Source organism: Lepidochelys kempii, chromosome 4 (assembly GCF_965140265.1).
Source record: "Lepidochelys kempii isolate rLepKem1 chromosome 4, rLepKem1.hap2, whole genome shotgun sequence".
Lineage (NCBI taxonomy): Eukaryota > Metazoa > Chordata > Testudines > Cheloniidae > Lepidochelys > Lepidochelys kempii.
In genome coordinates this window covers 96855645-96871694 of record NC_133259.1, presented here as the reverse complement: position 1 = coordinate 96871694, position 16050 = coordinate 96855645, and the positions used below count along the sequence as shown (strand labels likewise).

The following is a 16050-nucleotide window of genomic DNA, read 5'->3' as shown; positions in this document are numbered from 1 at the left end:
CAATCGTAATTAAAAATCTGTCCTGTTATAATATATTGAGTTAAAAGGTGTAACCCTGGCAAAAATAACAACAAATATGTACTCACAGCCCTCTTCTCTGTTCATTATTATTATTATTGTGTTTGTTTAGCATTGACAGTGTGCTCCTTAATGGGATAATGTAGTCTGAAAATTTTCTTCTATATTTCCTTGAAATGTATCTGTATCAAAAATAACTGATATTCTCTTAGTGTCTCCCCTCTCCTAGTATACTGCCATTTCAGTGATATAGCATTAAAATAAGTATAAGTTGGTTCACAAGTATTTATATTATTATATAGATATGTTCTTATTGCAGGAAAAGAGGTTGACATAAGTGTCCCAATGACTATCAGAAGGCCACCTCCCTGGAATTACGCTGCTTTCTGTAACCCATCCTAGGTCTCATAGTTCAAGCTAATCATTGACACGGCTGTTACAATCACAAGCTTTTACTGAAGCTTTGATAAGACACTGCAGCAGTTAGTGGCAAATGAAGGCAGGCTGTGCAGCAGGGGACTCTAGGGATAAATGGATTTTCTCCAGCACCAGTGAAAGAAATCTGACTTTTAACACACACACTATAGAAGGACACAATGTGTGGCCGAAGGCTGAAGATATCTGTTGCTCTTTGGGCATTTGTTTTCATAAGGACAGTTACCGGGCTTGCTGGAGAAGGAAGATCTGTGTGGAAAAAGGACCTTAACTTCAGTCCTGTGAATGGCACTCAGATGTTTCTGTATGACACTTTCCCAAAAAAATTTCTTTGGGGAGTAGGCACTGGAGCATTTCAGGTGGAAGGCAGCTGGAGGAAGGATGGAAAGGGATCCTCAATATGGGACCACTTCATGCACTCAGATTTCAGAGATGATGCCAGCACAGAGGACTCCAGCAACAGTTACACTTTTCTGGAGAAAGACTTGTCAGCTCTGGATTTTTTGGGAGTTACCTTTTATCAGTTTTCAATTTCATGGCCAAGGCTCTTTCCCACAGGGGTGGTAGCAAATGCCAATGAAAAAGGACTCCACTACTACAATACTCTCATTGACTCTCTAGTCCACAGAAATATTGAGCCCATAGTAACTCTGTACCACTGGGACTTGCCTTTGGCACTGCAAGAAAAATATGGGGGGTGGAAAAATGAATCAGTAATTGATATCTTCAGTGACTATGCAACTTTTTGTTTCCAAATTTTTGGGGACCGCGTTAAATACTGGATTACAATTCACAATCCTTATTTAGTTGCCTGGCATGGGTATGGTACAGGTATGCATGCACCTGGAGAGAGAGGGAAAATAGCAGCTGTCTATACTGTAGGACACAATCTGATCAAGGTACAGTACAACCAGGTTTAATCTTAACAGCTACAGCACCAATATGGAAAGTAGCAGGGAAAAACTAGTATAATTGGCATAAAAGAGATCTAGGACTGTTGAAATACTAAGAAACAGTCTTCTTTTGTTTTTAATAATTATTTTACTAGTCACATCAGCCATTCAATAACTATATATATAAAGCAACAGTTTACTACTTTAGTTCATTACTATTGCCTGCAAAGTATAGTTATTCAGAAGCTTCCTTTCACAGTCTTTCCATTTAGTCCAATAACAGCTGTTGCTCACATGTCCTGATTATTGTTTTAATTTAAACCAAAGTTTTCATATTTGTGTATTGTATATTTAATAAATTCAGTAATAGAGTTTATATATAAATAATTCATCCCAGACTGGTAAGATTATATTGCAAAGTATTTGATATCTACTGATATATTGTATTTATTGTTTAAAGAGAAACATGCTCTATCAATATTTAAGAATTTTAAAATGACATTAGCCCTGTATTACTTTCAGCTCTTTAGTTTTATGTTTAGCAGTAGTCTTCTCACGAATTGCACACCCTCTGGGCTCAAACCTACCTTCACCGACTTCAGTGGATGGAGGATTGGACCCTATATTTCTGTGCTGTAATATACATATTCATATTAGTTTTTGCCACTGTTTTTTGGAGGGACAAAAGTTAGGAGGAAGAAGACAATGTACCAGGTTACAAGAAGTTAAAGTGGGTCATATTTTTAAAATAACAAGTGCAGGAGAGGTCTAGAATAGCATCCATCAGTACCACAAAGGAAGTAGCACATGCTGTGAGATTATTTCAGTGCATAGAAATGCTAAAAACGGGTGCCTGTCCACATGCCTTATGTGCCCTTGATGTAACTTAAAAATGCATTCTAAGTACAACAATTTGAGATGATAAAAATTAATGTCAAGGTCAGAGTTAGCACTTTTCATCAGTAGATCTCAAAGTTTACAAAGGAGGTCAATATTATTATCCCCATTTTACAGATAACCCACAGCAAATTCCCATCCTCCTCTAACAGTTTCCCACCACTACAGTTCACTCCAATGCCTACCATATATTATGAATATTATTCATATAGGATTTTCAGAAGTGACTAATATTTTAGGTTGCATCAGTTTTGTGTTTTCCAATTCAAGACCTCTTAAAGAGGCTTGATTTTCACAGAAGGAGTGCTTAGCATTTTCTGAAAATCAGGGTCCGTTAAGGTATCTTGAGTACCTAAAATTATTAGTCAGTTTTGAAAATGTAGAACAAGGACAAGGTGAGTGTGGTGTGAATGATGTTGCCATCCTGGTCATATGACTTAGACAAGGTAGATATTCATAACTTTTAAAAAATAAAAACTAAAGTGGAACTGGGAAAAAATTAAATACTAAAATAAAGGAAAATAAATTAAATCCATGTCCAATGGCCTCCTAATTAAAAAATGCACAAACTGGAAAATAGCACCAGTGGGTTGTTTACATTTATTAGGGCCCAGCCATATTCTGCAACCCACGTTCACCTTGAGTTATACCTTACATGGCAGATAGCCTCATTGAAATTAATTAAACTACTCACACAGTAAGGTATTACTAGACTTGAGGAAGGTTATCAGAATCTGGTCCTAATTAAATTTAGCATTGTTTGAGAAACAGTCCCGAATGCATTGCTGTCAAAAGAATAAAATATTGAAATATGGTATCTATGTGTTGTGGGCACCTCTGAATTTTACCACCCTCTCCCCAAAAAAGGAATTGGAACTGTTGGATTTGGAGCCTGATCCAAAGCCCATTGAAGTAAATGAAAAGACTCCCATTGACCTCTGTGGGCTTTGGACTAGGGCTTTGGTGACAGATGTCTATACCAAAACCTCATGTTTAGACTGAATGTTGATAGGACTACATTCCCATGCCACCCGCAGCACATTAGCATATCATGGGTGGATTTGTTAATCAGAAAGAACCAGTATAGACTTGTCTGGATATGCCAATCTGGGCACTATAGTATTCTATTCTTCATCCTTTTCCTTTGTGCTGTTTTTCCTGGTGAGGGGCATGATGGCAGCATGAAGAGCAGGGAGGACCAGACCTCCCTTTCCTCTGTATTGCTTTAGGGAAACCAGTGAACAGCAGCTGCAGAGTCCTTCTGTGGAAATGTATGGAGTATCTTTGTATAAAATCTCTCTGTATACATACATAGTATACAGTATATTCTGTTTTATTATATTGTATAAATAAATAAATGTGTGTACAGATTATTACATATATATGTAATAAATATAGAGAGTGAAATTTTATACAGAGCTATTCCATACATTTCCACAGAAGGATTATGCAGCTGATATTCAGTGGTTTCCCTAAAGCAGTAGCTCTCAACCTTTCCAGATTACTGTACCCCTTTCAGGAGTCTTATTTGTCTTGCGTTACCCCCAAGTTACACCTCTCTTAAAAACTACTTGCTTACAAAATCAGACATAAAAATACAAAAGTGTCACAGCACGGTATTACTGAAAAATTGCTTCCTTTCTCATTTTTACAATATAATTTTAAAATAAATTAATTGGAATATAAATACTGTACTTACATTTCAGTATATAAAGCAGTATAAACAAGTATTTGTCTGTATGAAATTTTAGTTTGCACTGACTTCGCTTGTGCTTTTTATGTAGCCTGTTGTAAAACTATGCAAATATCTAGATCTGTTGATGTACCCCTTGGAAGACCTCTGCGTATCCCCAGGGGTAAATGTACCCCTGGTTGAGAACCACTGCCCTAAAGTAATAATATAGTGGCCAGATAAGTTTATCCAGAGAATTCTATACCTGTTCTTTCTGATTGACATACTTCCTGGGTGGATTTGTTAATGTGGTTTGGCTGGCATGGGAATGTAGTCCCAACAACGTCCCATCAAATAGATATGTGTTAGCTTTGAACAAAAGTCTTTAGTTTATTGTAATTACCTGTGCAGCAGTCACCTTTGCGTAAATTAGTCATAGTTCCCTTTACAACAGCACTTTTATGTTGTGTATAACTTATACCCTGTGTTGAATCTCACAGAATGACAAAAATGATTTAACAAGCCATAAACCAGAGGTTGTCTGGACTTTGGATTATTTTATCTATTCTCTGAGAGATCTGAAAGCTGCGGAGTGTTTTTCTCCCTCTAGCAGAAGTCTGAAGAAATTTTTCTTATTTGAATTGCGGTAACAAATGTAACTGTCAAACTATGGAAGGCTTGAGAACAGAAACATAATATTCAGACTTTTGGGGTGGTTTGAGGAAATAGTAAATGCAGCATAGAGACAAAAAGTAAACTGAAATGAAACCTGTTCTAGACCCATAGATAGAGTATGGTAGATAATAAGAGAATACCTAATTAAGTATTTTCACCAAAATCAGGATTTATAAGACTCCATCATCTCCTGGAGAGCCATGCATGTGTGTGTTTCATTTCACAGTCTGGAAAGTGAGATCTGCTAGTTATATTCTCCCTTCTAATCCGAATCATATGAAATCACCTCTGCATCGAGATCCAGCTGCATGGTTGGGAGGAGAATAGTTGATACATACAACTATTGCATGGCACATGAACAAGAAGCTGTTGTAAGTTAATGCAGATGGAATCTGCAGTAACTAATGTTCTTCCCTTTGTACAGTTTGGAACCTCTCTGAAGGGAGTGTCAATGGCAGCCAAAAGTCAGAGGAGAACCCAGCCACACAGCTTCTACAAAAGCCAAGCTATTCAGGAGCCACAGAATGCAGGGAAGGCTGGGCAGCTTACACAAAAAAAAAAAAGAGATCTGAGTGGATCCATGAGTTTAGGGGGCAGAAGCCCAGCTTCTTCTGTAGAGGGGGCAAATAGCCCACAAGGAAAGAATTAAATGGAAATTTCAGATTCAAACTCATGTTTCCACTCCCCCATACTGACTCTTACATAGAAGATAATATTTTATTTTGGTAGTTTTTGTGGGCCTGAGTCTGCTACCATTGAAGTAAATGGCAAATTTGCTATTTTCAGCTTATAAAGTACTTTGGGATCCGTTTAGATAGCAGGCTCTATTCTACTGCCTGATTGTTGTTGTTACTATAATAAGATGCTACATAAAATCTTATACCACTTGGACAGTGATAGTCAGAGCGGGGTCCTTCTCCCTTCTGCAGATAAAGGAGACCACACTTCACAAAAGCATAATATAAAATCAATTATGATTCACCTTGAGTTATCATGAGATATGTAAGAGCCCTACAAAGGAGACCCAAAGATTATGAACTAGCTCCTAAGAGAGCCATTCTACAAGGGTGGGGAAAAAAGACCTCCATGCAGAGAAAGTGAATGGATTTCTTTGATTTTTTTTTTTTAAATCCAATTAATCTGGCAAAATGTAAAGGAGATAGAACAGTGTGATTCCAATGGAGTTATACCAGAGATTCATCTGGCCTGTGTTACTGTTTTCTCTGGGTCTGATAATCCATCTGCTTACCTTTTTTGCTCCCTTTGAGATTGGTGGAGATCACAGAAATACGGGGCAGGATCTATCTGCCCTTCCTGCTTTGTACCAGTGCTCTCTGGTTAGTTCCGCTTTTTGCTGAGTAACAATGGGGAGAGGAACTTTGTAGAAGGAAAATTATTCCCTGACCCAGACCCTTTCCTCCTGCAAAAAGATCACGAGAGGGGTCCCCTATAGTAAGGAAATCAGTCACAAAGATCTTCTCATGGGCACTTCTTCACATCACCCCTTCTGTGGAAAAGTCAACAGAGCCCTCCCCCATACCTTGTGTATCCTTAGGAATTCATGAGAGATCATCCATGTAAAGGCTCAGACCTGGTCTGCACTTACACAGTTATGTCAATACAATATTTATCAGGGCTGTGAAAAATTTAGAGCCCTGCGTGCCATAGATAGGTTGACCTAACCTTCAGTGTAGATGTGGCTAGGTTGAAGGAAGAATTCTTCTGTCAAGCTAGCTACCACCTCTCAGGGTGGTGGATTAACTACATCAATGGAAACCCCCCTTCCGACAACGTAGGAAGTGTCTACGCTACAGCTCTGCAGCAGTGCTGCTATAGCGCTTGTAGTGTAGACATAGCCTCAATGCCTTGGCAGCTTGCCCCCCCACTCCTTTGCCACACCCAAGCTACCAGGAGTTTTCCAGAGCCACTGCTGCCTTTGGGACTTTTGGAAGGGTCTCCACTGAAAATCCCCAGACTTTATTATCTTTTCAAATTAATTTGCACAGGGGGAATAATTTGCATCTCCACCATATCCACCCAGATGCTCTTCCTCCCCTTCTCCCACCCCCAAGAGACGACCACAGGATCCAGGAATTAGATGAGTGCCACAGGGAAGGAGGGAGGTTTGTGTGTGGTGAGTCCCCACCAAGCATAGATCTAGGCAGGGCAATCTGGTCCTTCTGTTTGATGGAAGAGCTTGGCACCAGCATCTCTACTGGAGAAACACTGCAACAAATGAATAGTTTTAAATTAAGAACCATTGGTTTTGTTTGCCTGTGTGAAACAGTAATCTATTCTTTTTCTATCCAAATGTAAATGTAGTTAAAATCTAATAGACATTTTCTTTTCAAAGAGATGTTGTCATAGGCAATAGAATATATACAATCAACATATAACCTGATATTTAAAAGAACAAATATTTAGGCGATAATTGGAAAATAATGGGAAAATAAACATTTGTGCTGCAGAAGGATGACTCTGGAAACTGATTACACAGCCAGATCATTAAAAATTAAAAGACACAATCTGGCATGGGTTCTGTGGGCCAAGACAGGGATCTGCAAAAAGTAGGAGCCAAATATTTAAATATAGGTGCCTACAGTTTGGCATCTAAATCCATATTTAGGCATCTCCGTGAACTTTAAGAGGTGCTGAATTGTCTTGCGTTGAAATCAAACAAGATGTGGGTGTTAAGCACCTCTGAAAATCAGGCCACTTGTTTAGCTGTGTAACTTTAGCACAGCCAAGTTTGCAGATTTGACCCTTGGGATTTAATCACTTCTCTCCTATGAGGACAAAATCCATCCATAATTATCAGGGCATCTAGGGCACATTTGATAAGCTTTTCTTAGAATAGTTTAATACTCTTGTTTCTAGCACTTAACTTCTGTAAACTAATATTACAAAACTAAGAATACATACATGTATACATACATGCTATGCAATAGCATAAGACTTTTAAAAGCTTTAACAACCCAGTTTGTTTCATTCCTTTTGTTCTTCGCTTTTAAAACATTGTTTTTTCTTTTTTCCAACCAGTGTTCTGATATGTATCAGAAGGACAAAGATTCCTTCCTAGAACCCTTATGCAAGGAGGTGTGCAAGAGGTCAAAATTTGGTCCAACTTCAGTCAGTGGAAGTATTGTCATTTAGTTTAGTAGTAATGGGATTTGGACCTAGTTAACTATTTAAATTTTTTTTTGCATTGTCACTTGATCCTTTAGTTCTTCCTATTCGCTCAAGGGAAGCTACTTCAGGACAAACTCTCTTTCCTAAAATATCAATATTCAATACTCATTTGCCCTTACATAGCACCTTACACTCAAGGACTTCACAGTGCTTTGGAAAAATTCTACTTCTCTTAAGTATTTCTAATGCACCTGTCACTGTGTGATCTAGGAACCAAAATCAAATAATGCAAACATCAATAAATTAAGCTTCATAGCACCTCTGTTATTTATTTAGACTGACAGCTGTTTGGGGCAGGGTCTGTCTTTCATAGTTGTGTGCACAGTCCAATAGGGGTGCACCATAATACAAATAATAATTTATAATAATATTTAAGTATTATCTACATTTGATAGTTGGGGAAACAGAAGCACAAAAATGTTAAGTAACTTATCCAAGTTAATTGAGTAGTAATCATCTGAGCAGAGAACAGAACCTTAAGGTTTTGGTCTGCTACTCACACCACTAACAATAATGCCTCCTTCATTGAGAAATACAATCTTAAGCCTTGATCTTACAAGCTGCACTGTCCAGGTGGACTCCAGTACCAACAAAGATCCTATTAACTTCAAAAGCAATATATTATTATGATTTTCTTAAATATTAAGAGCCCTGGTTGATCAGAATATTTCATCAGTTCTTGAACACACTGATTCAGTTAGTCTGTTTCCATATGATTTGTTTAATTCAAATTATTTTCCTTAAGTTGCTTGGAAATCATTTGAATGCAACATATTCAACATACAGTACTACACATTTAATGGTAAGAGCCGAGAGCTTCCAGGCTATGCTGAAATGGGTGGAACTCTCCACCTATATAGAGCCCCATTAATTAAAATTGATTTCTACAAAGGCACAAGCATCCAGCCATGTGGAGTAGCTTGCAAGATTAAGGTTCAACCACTACTGAACATGTAGTATCTATCACAGACAAAAAGCTCCTTGAACTGAAATCTAATCAATTTGCCATCAAGTGACACACATTTGCCTTTCTTCTAAAATGACCCTAGAAGTCTAACAGTATGTCTAAACTGAAAGAGTTACATCACCGGCAGTTACAGTGCCACTCAGAGCACTGAAGGGAAGCTGCTGTTGTGTTTTCACACTGTCAGCTGCCTGCGCAATAGTGTGTTCGCACTTGCGACACTTGAAGTCAGGGATTTCCCTACACCCGCCCATGAGGGTGTTTACCCGCTCTGAATTTCCCCAACATCCCCCCCACCCCCCAGTTTTGTGAACTAGTTACATCCAGTGTTGCCAATTTAGTGATTGTTTGGAAATGTGAATTGAAATTGAAACATTAATACACACTTTAAAAGCATATACAGTGTATGATAAAATACGTGTATCTGAAAAAGTATAATAGATTTGAAAAGTATGAACATAGACTAGCTTCCTTGTACAGCTGTTTATGACAATGTCAGTGCATTCATTTTGGTGATGTTGGCCAACCTAATAATTTCAAATTATGATTTGTAAGCAAAGTCTAAATGAGCTCTCCCTCACAGCTAGTGATGAACTGGGGGTTGAGGGGAAAGGCTTCAGGACCAGATTGTATTTACATTCACACCTAATCTTCCTAGGTATCCAGCAAACAGAGCTGTGTTGCCCAAGTGATAGAGTTTGGCTGGGGTTGGGTTACAAACCACTTGAATGTGGGGGCGGGGGGTGGGGGAGAGGTGTAATGAAATGATGTTCTTATTGTATGTGTAAAGGGCAGTAGAACTTAGAATTAGCCTGTGCTGATTGAGGGCATCGAGAGAGAGGGTGGGGACAGGTGTTTTGGTTGATGGTCTGCCTGAGTCACAAGTACTATTAGACCTGCCCCTGTCCACTGTTTAAAGGCAGAGCTGATTAGGCTCCATAGATATTCTTTGTTTTGTTAAGTGATCACTACAGCTGAAATCACTGATAATCAGGTCTAAGTGCTTAGACCTGCAGTGGGACAGTGTTTCTATGGAAGAGATGGCCCAGTCCGCACTAGCAGCGAGGTTCCCACACTGAGAGCTTAGCTAAAATCACTGAGAGCTGGGTGGAACCTCAAGAGACCAACTGTGGCAGGTGGTAGCAGAAGGTGACGGCGCAGGGCCATTGGCAACAGAGCAATGGAGTGAACGGTGGCACAACGAACAACAATGGCCAAAGCGAACAGTGAGCAGCTGGAGGAACAAGCAAGGTGCCTTCTTCCCCTGCACCTGGGAGATGAACTCATGTGAAAGCACCTCTGAACTCTGAGTCTCCACTACCAAGGACAACACTAGTGAGTGTTAATGAGGCTGTTAAGAATGTTGGAGACACAACACAGTTCCTGTGAACAAACATGACCGTGGCATCGTACTTTCTATTTAAGCAAGAGATACCACACACTACAAACTGGAGGCCAATGTTAAGTGCATTGTCACTTGTTCATCCTGAAGTTGAACACTGGTTCCGAACAAGACCAGCAAATGCTCACTATCTTTCTGAAAGAAATGCAACTGACTGGCTAGATGCATGTAGTGCAACAGTGAAAGACTCAACAGTTTGAAAAAGTGAAGAACTCTCTCACCACATTTAAAAAATTTGCATACATGGCTGATGAATTCACCAGTGCAAATGGTCATCAAGTTTTAAGTCACTGTGTACGTCATCTTGATGTCAATGGTAGGCCAGTAGAAGCATTTCTAGATGTTCAAGTTATAGAAGACAGATTTGCTGCATCTGTGACAACCCACATCTTAGAAGAGTTAAATGGTTGTCAGTGGGACCCCAAACAGATAGCTGCTTGTGCATTTGATGGAGATGCAAACTTCTCTGGAAGACATGGTGGAGCATAAGCTTTGCTCAGAGAAAAGTGTAACCCTAGTCTCTCCTATACACACTGCAGAGGCCATCTACTCCAACTAGCACTAATATGAGCTGCAGACTCTTCAAAAGACATTTTACAAAGCTATAAATTTAATGTCTTCATTATATTTTTTTTTTTCAGCAAGAGTCCAAAAAGGCTGAATATCTTGGAAAATATAGAAGATACACTGGGACTGAAGTTCAAATTAGTCCAACCTGGGAAAACCTTCTGGCTTTCTCATGAGCGATTCTTGGCTGTTGTCTTAAAATTACTCCAGCCATTATTACTGGCTTTGGAAAGTATCTACCAAGGTGGGATGGATCTAAGTAGTGAGGCTGGTGGATTACTTTTGCTACTACGTTCAGAGAAGACTATTGCCATTCTCTCTCTTGTAAGTCTACTGTTGAAACCACTTGGGTCATTAAACAACGCCATCCAGGCATCTGCTACAACAGTAGTAGATCTTTGTCCAGCAATAGAAGCTACATTTGGATCAATCAGAGAGCTATCCATTGAAAAAGTACTGGAAGAAGCAAAGACTTCAGTCCAGAAGTTTACTAATGAAGGGTTTAGCATATCGCCATATTTGGGGTTGGGAAGGAATTTTCCTCCAGGGCAGATTGGAAGAGGCCCTGGAGGTTTTTCACCTTTCTCTGTAGCATGGGGCACGGGTCACTTGCTGGAGGATTCTCTGCTCCTTGAAGTCTTTAAACCACGATTTGAGGACTTCAATAGCTCAGACATAGGTGAGAGGTTTTTCGCAGGAGTAGGTGGATGAGATTCTGTGGCCTGCATTGTGCAGGAGGTCGGACTAGATGATCATAATGGTCCCTTCTGACCTTAGTATCTATGAATCCTTAAGTGAAGAGGACAAGAAGTGTTTGTTAAGACAACTGAAAAAGTACACACACTTGATTCTTAAAAATCTACAACAGCGACTTCTAGATTCTACTCAACCTCTACGTAGCTTTTACAGATCCCTGTCGTATAAAACACCGACTGCTGAGTGGAGTGAGGCCCTACCAGCGCTGGAGTTGCCATGTGCTCAGGACAGAAATAGAGAATTTGAACACAGAGTGGAATATCATACGACAAATGAATGAAGATTTGGCTTTCTTTTTTATCATCACTAGTGGCTTGACCCAATCTTTGTGCTATGTTTCCTGGCTGAAAGAAGTAGGAATCCTCTCTTGCTACTCCCGGTCACAACAGCTACAGTTGAGCGTTCTTTTTCATCATTGAATAGAATTTTGTGTTTTGAAAAAAGTCACCTTCTGCCTGATCATGTGAATGAACTAATGAGCATATCAATTGAAGGAATGGAAGTACCAGCCACACGAGAAGCCACCAAAGATGGATGCATTGCATTCAAGAAGTTCATTAACAGAGTTGTGCAAAATTATAACAAGAAACCAAGAAGGATGTAGGTGTAGTGCTTCATAGAAGGCTTGAGTAGCCAACTTTAATTTGTGTGATGATTTGAAAATCTAATAAAATGGTCATGAAACATTTTTCAGTTTTTTACTATGGTGCCATGCAGCCCACCTTCACCCTCACGGTCTATCCCTCATTGGCCCTGACACCTCCCCTCCCCCCCCCTGTAAATTTGAACACACACCCCCTAATTTCAATTCCTGGGAAAACACTGCTTGTAGTGGTATTCGGAGTGGTGCACTCAGGGCAGTTATCCCACAGAGCATCTTTTCCTCTTCCACCTCCAAGAGTTTTGGGAAGGTGGAGGCGGTCGCAGGGCATCCTGGGTCCTATCCTGTGATGCATTGCTTTGCATCCCATCAATCCCTGTGCTTCCGTCTGCACTTGGCGCCATCTTTCAACAGTTTGTGTACTGCACACTCTGCCTCTTCGGTCTGTAGGAATGGATCCCTCACTGCTCACCAATATGCTGCTCGCTCTCACTAACACATCACAAGTGGCAGTGGAGTTATTCCTTAAACTACAAAGGCAAGAGGAGTTCAACACTGATCTCGCCACGTGTAGTGACTACGACATGAGATTGCTTGTGGCATTCACAGAGGTGCTGACCACAGTGGAACACCGCTTTTGGGCTTGAGAAACAAACACTGAGTGGTGGGATCACATTGTGATGCACGTCTGGGATGACAAGCAGTGGCTGCAGAACCTTCAGATGAAGAAAGCCACATTCATGGGACTGTGTGATGAACTCGCCCCAACCCTGCGGCACAAGGACACGAGAATGAGAGCTGCCTTTTCGTTGGAGAAGCATGTGACGATTTAACTGTGGAAGCTGGCTACTCCAGACTGCTACCGATCGATCGCTAACCAATTCAGAGTGGGAAAGTTAATCGTTGGACGCGTGTTGATGGAAGTGTGCAAAGCCATTAATTGCATCTGCTCCTAAAGACCGTGACTCTGGGCAAAGTGCATGACGTGGAAGGCTTTGCACAAATGGGCTTCCCTAACTGTGGAGGGGCAATAGATGGCATGCATATTCCAATTCTGGCACCAGACCACCTAGCCACCGAGTACATTAATCGGAAGCGGTATTTCTCTATAGTATTCCAGGTGATTGTGGATCACCATGGGCGTTTCACAGACATTAACGCAGGCTGGTCCAGAAAGGTGCATGACACACGCATCTTTCAGAACACTGGCCTGTTCAGGAAGCTGCAAGCAGGAACTTTCTTCCCGGACCAGAAGATCACCTAGGGGAAGTCGAAATGCCCATTGTGATCCTGGGAGATCCCGCTTACGCCTTAATGTCGTGGATAATGAAGCCCTACACAGGGCACCTTGACAGCAGCAAGGAGCGATTGAACAACAGGCTGAGCAAGTGCAGAATGACTGTTGAGTGTGCTTTTGGCCATTTAAAGGCCCACTGGCACTGCCTATATGGGAGGCTGGACCTGGCCGATGACAATATTCCTATGCTTATGGCCGCTTGCTGTATGCTCCATATTATTTGTGAAGAGAAGGGTGAAAGCTTCACTCAGGGTTGGACCGCTGAGGCTCAGCGCCTGGAGGCTGAATTTGAACAGCCAGAGACCAGGCTATTACAGGGGTGCAGCGCAGGGCTATAAGGATCAGGGATACCTTGAGGCAGCAACGTGAAGCTGAAATCTACTAATATTTGTTGCTATGCTCGGGAGTGCAGTGCTTGTAATGCTAGGAGGTGATTGTGATTGGTGCAGACAATGCACTATGAAAGTTTAAGAAAATGGCCTGTTGCTCTGCAGGGCTCTGTTTGCTTTCAGTTAATGGACTAAAGATTGCTTTCAAACCAAAACAATTATTTTATTAAAAAATAATAACTGGAGGGGAGAGACAAACAAAAAAAACACATTGGAACTGAGGAGGATGGGGGAAGGGAGGGTCCCAGGAGGAGGTGAGGTCCCAGGATGGTTAAAGATTTGTGTATGTCTAAGTATCATAAGCAACCTTGTCCTTTGGAGTACAGTGTAGCGGGTAGTGTACTTCGTCAGGGCTAAACTGCAGAGGGACAGGTGTTGAGTGCAGAGGGTACTGGGAGTCCGCAGGGCTGGACTGTGATGGGGCAGGAGTGGAATGCAGGGGGTACAGACTGGAGCCAGGAGGTTGACAGGAGTGTGCTGGCGTTGTCTGGGGGCAGCATGGGAAAGAGTTTTGTGACAGCGGCTGCAGGGGAGGGAGGGTGCGGAGCTGCTCGGTTTGTAGTGCTAGTATTGCCTGGAGCGCGTCTGCTTGGCTCTCCATAACCTTTAAAAGCCGCTCTGTGGCTTCATCCTGGCATGCCGCGTTCTCCTTTTGGTCCCTTTTCTCGCTGTCCCACCACTCCTTCAATTCTTGTTTTTTGGCCGCAGAGTGCATCATGACATAATGTAGAAAGTCCTCTTTAGTTCTTCGTGGCCACTTACCAATTCTGCATACCATTCAGCCGGCGATAACAAAGAGAGAGGCTGAGCTCCCACGATCATCTCTGTGAAGCCAAAATGCAACATTTTACAGAAGCAGTATTGTTTGCAACACCCCATTGATTCAATGATTTAAAACACAGCCACTATTCGCATAGCACTCACTAACTGGCTGACCCCAGGCAAGCGCACGTGAGCCACAAGGCCCCCAAAATGGTGAGTGACCACAGGGGCAGGGGAAATCAGTGTTCCAGGACTGTACTGTACACTGGGCACATGGCTCTTGGGGAGAGCCAACACTGTAGGGGGAGCCTTATAATCATTACTGTACCCACATTTTCCACAGGCTGTGTTCATTATGGAAGATATCTCACTGCTGAGGGTGAGCAGGGAATCAAGGGAGGGTCTTCTCCAAGACTGCAGCTTCCGCCCTGGCCCTTATGTGGCTCGCCTGTTTGCAGCAATGATCCCCTGCTCCCTCTCCCCCCAGTGATGGCAGAGTGGCGTAGGAAAGTTACCCTGAATGGGGCAAGAAACAGACCAGCTTTGCCAAAGAGTTTCATGGAGATCTCTGAGGCAGATTCCCATGAAGTGAGGGAGTCAATCAACACCCTGTTCTGCCACTCAGACTAGGCATGTGGTGGTACCTACATCATGCGGACACAAGCCTGCTTTATGCAGCCCACCTGCACCCAACAACTCACTTCAGTGATTCCCAAAATCAAAGCCACTTACCAGGGGCCTCCTCTCCTGTTTGCACTTCACCAAGCTCCGACAGCTGTGACTGGCTAGCCTCCTCCGGAGTAGAGAATAGCTCCTGGCTGCATGCATCTCTGACCGCCGAGTCGTCCTCTGCCTCTGGGTCCCCCTCCCCCTCCAAATCCTCATCCAAGATTTCCTCCTCCTGGCTCTGTCCACTCTCGACTGGCATGTGAGTCACTGAAGTATCCACAGTGGCCTTCGCAGTAGAGGTGGGGTCACCACCAAGTATCGCATCCAGCTCTTTGTAAAACCAGCAGTTCATGGGCACAGCACTGGAGTGGTGGTTTGCCTTCCGCGCCTTGTGGTAGGCATTCTGCAGCTCCTTCACTTTGACCCCGCACTGCAAGGTGTCCTGGTCATGGCCGCTTTCTGTCATGCATCTGTCATAATTCCTACGGCTGGAGTACAGCTGGACTGGACATCCTCCTCTCCCCAAATGTGGATGAGGTCCAGCAGCTCGGCATTGCTCCAAGCAGGGGATTGCCTGGTGCATGGAGCAGACATCGTCACCTGGAAAGATGTGCTGAGACCACTGCACTCATCAAGCAAACAGGAAGGGGACTTTCAAAATTTCCAAGGAATTTAAGGGGTAGGGCTCATGGTTGGTCACCTGAAGGCAGGGCAGTAGAGTTCAAACTGATGACCAGAGAGGTTAGAACAGGCATTGTGGAGCACCTCCCGGAGGCCAATTGCAGTGCTGTAATCAACCAGGGTGTCTATTACTAGCACCACGGTGCAGAAATCTGTATGTCTCTCATCAGGGTGGTTTTTTTT

At 42.1% G+C, this 16050-nt stretch overlaps 1 protein-coding gene across 1 annotated transcript in view; it reads left to right on the top strand.

The window, feature by feature from the left end:
- The first annotated feature begins 425 nt into the window (after positions 1 to 425).
- KLB (klotho beta) overlaps positions 426 to 16050 on the top strand; it is a 46902-nt gene continuing 31277 nt past the window's right edge. Inside the window, 2 exon segments of the mRNA XM_073342264.1 lie at positions 426 to 604; positions 606 to 1352. Of these exon segments, the coding sequence (XP_073198365.1) occupies positions 512 to 604; positions 606 to 1352 (840 nt within the window). The 5' untranslated portion in view covers positions 426 to 511.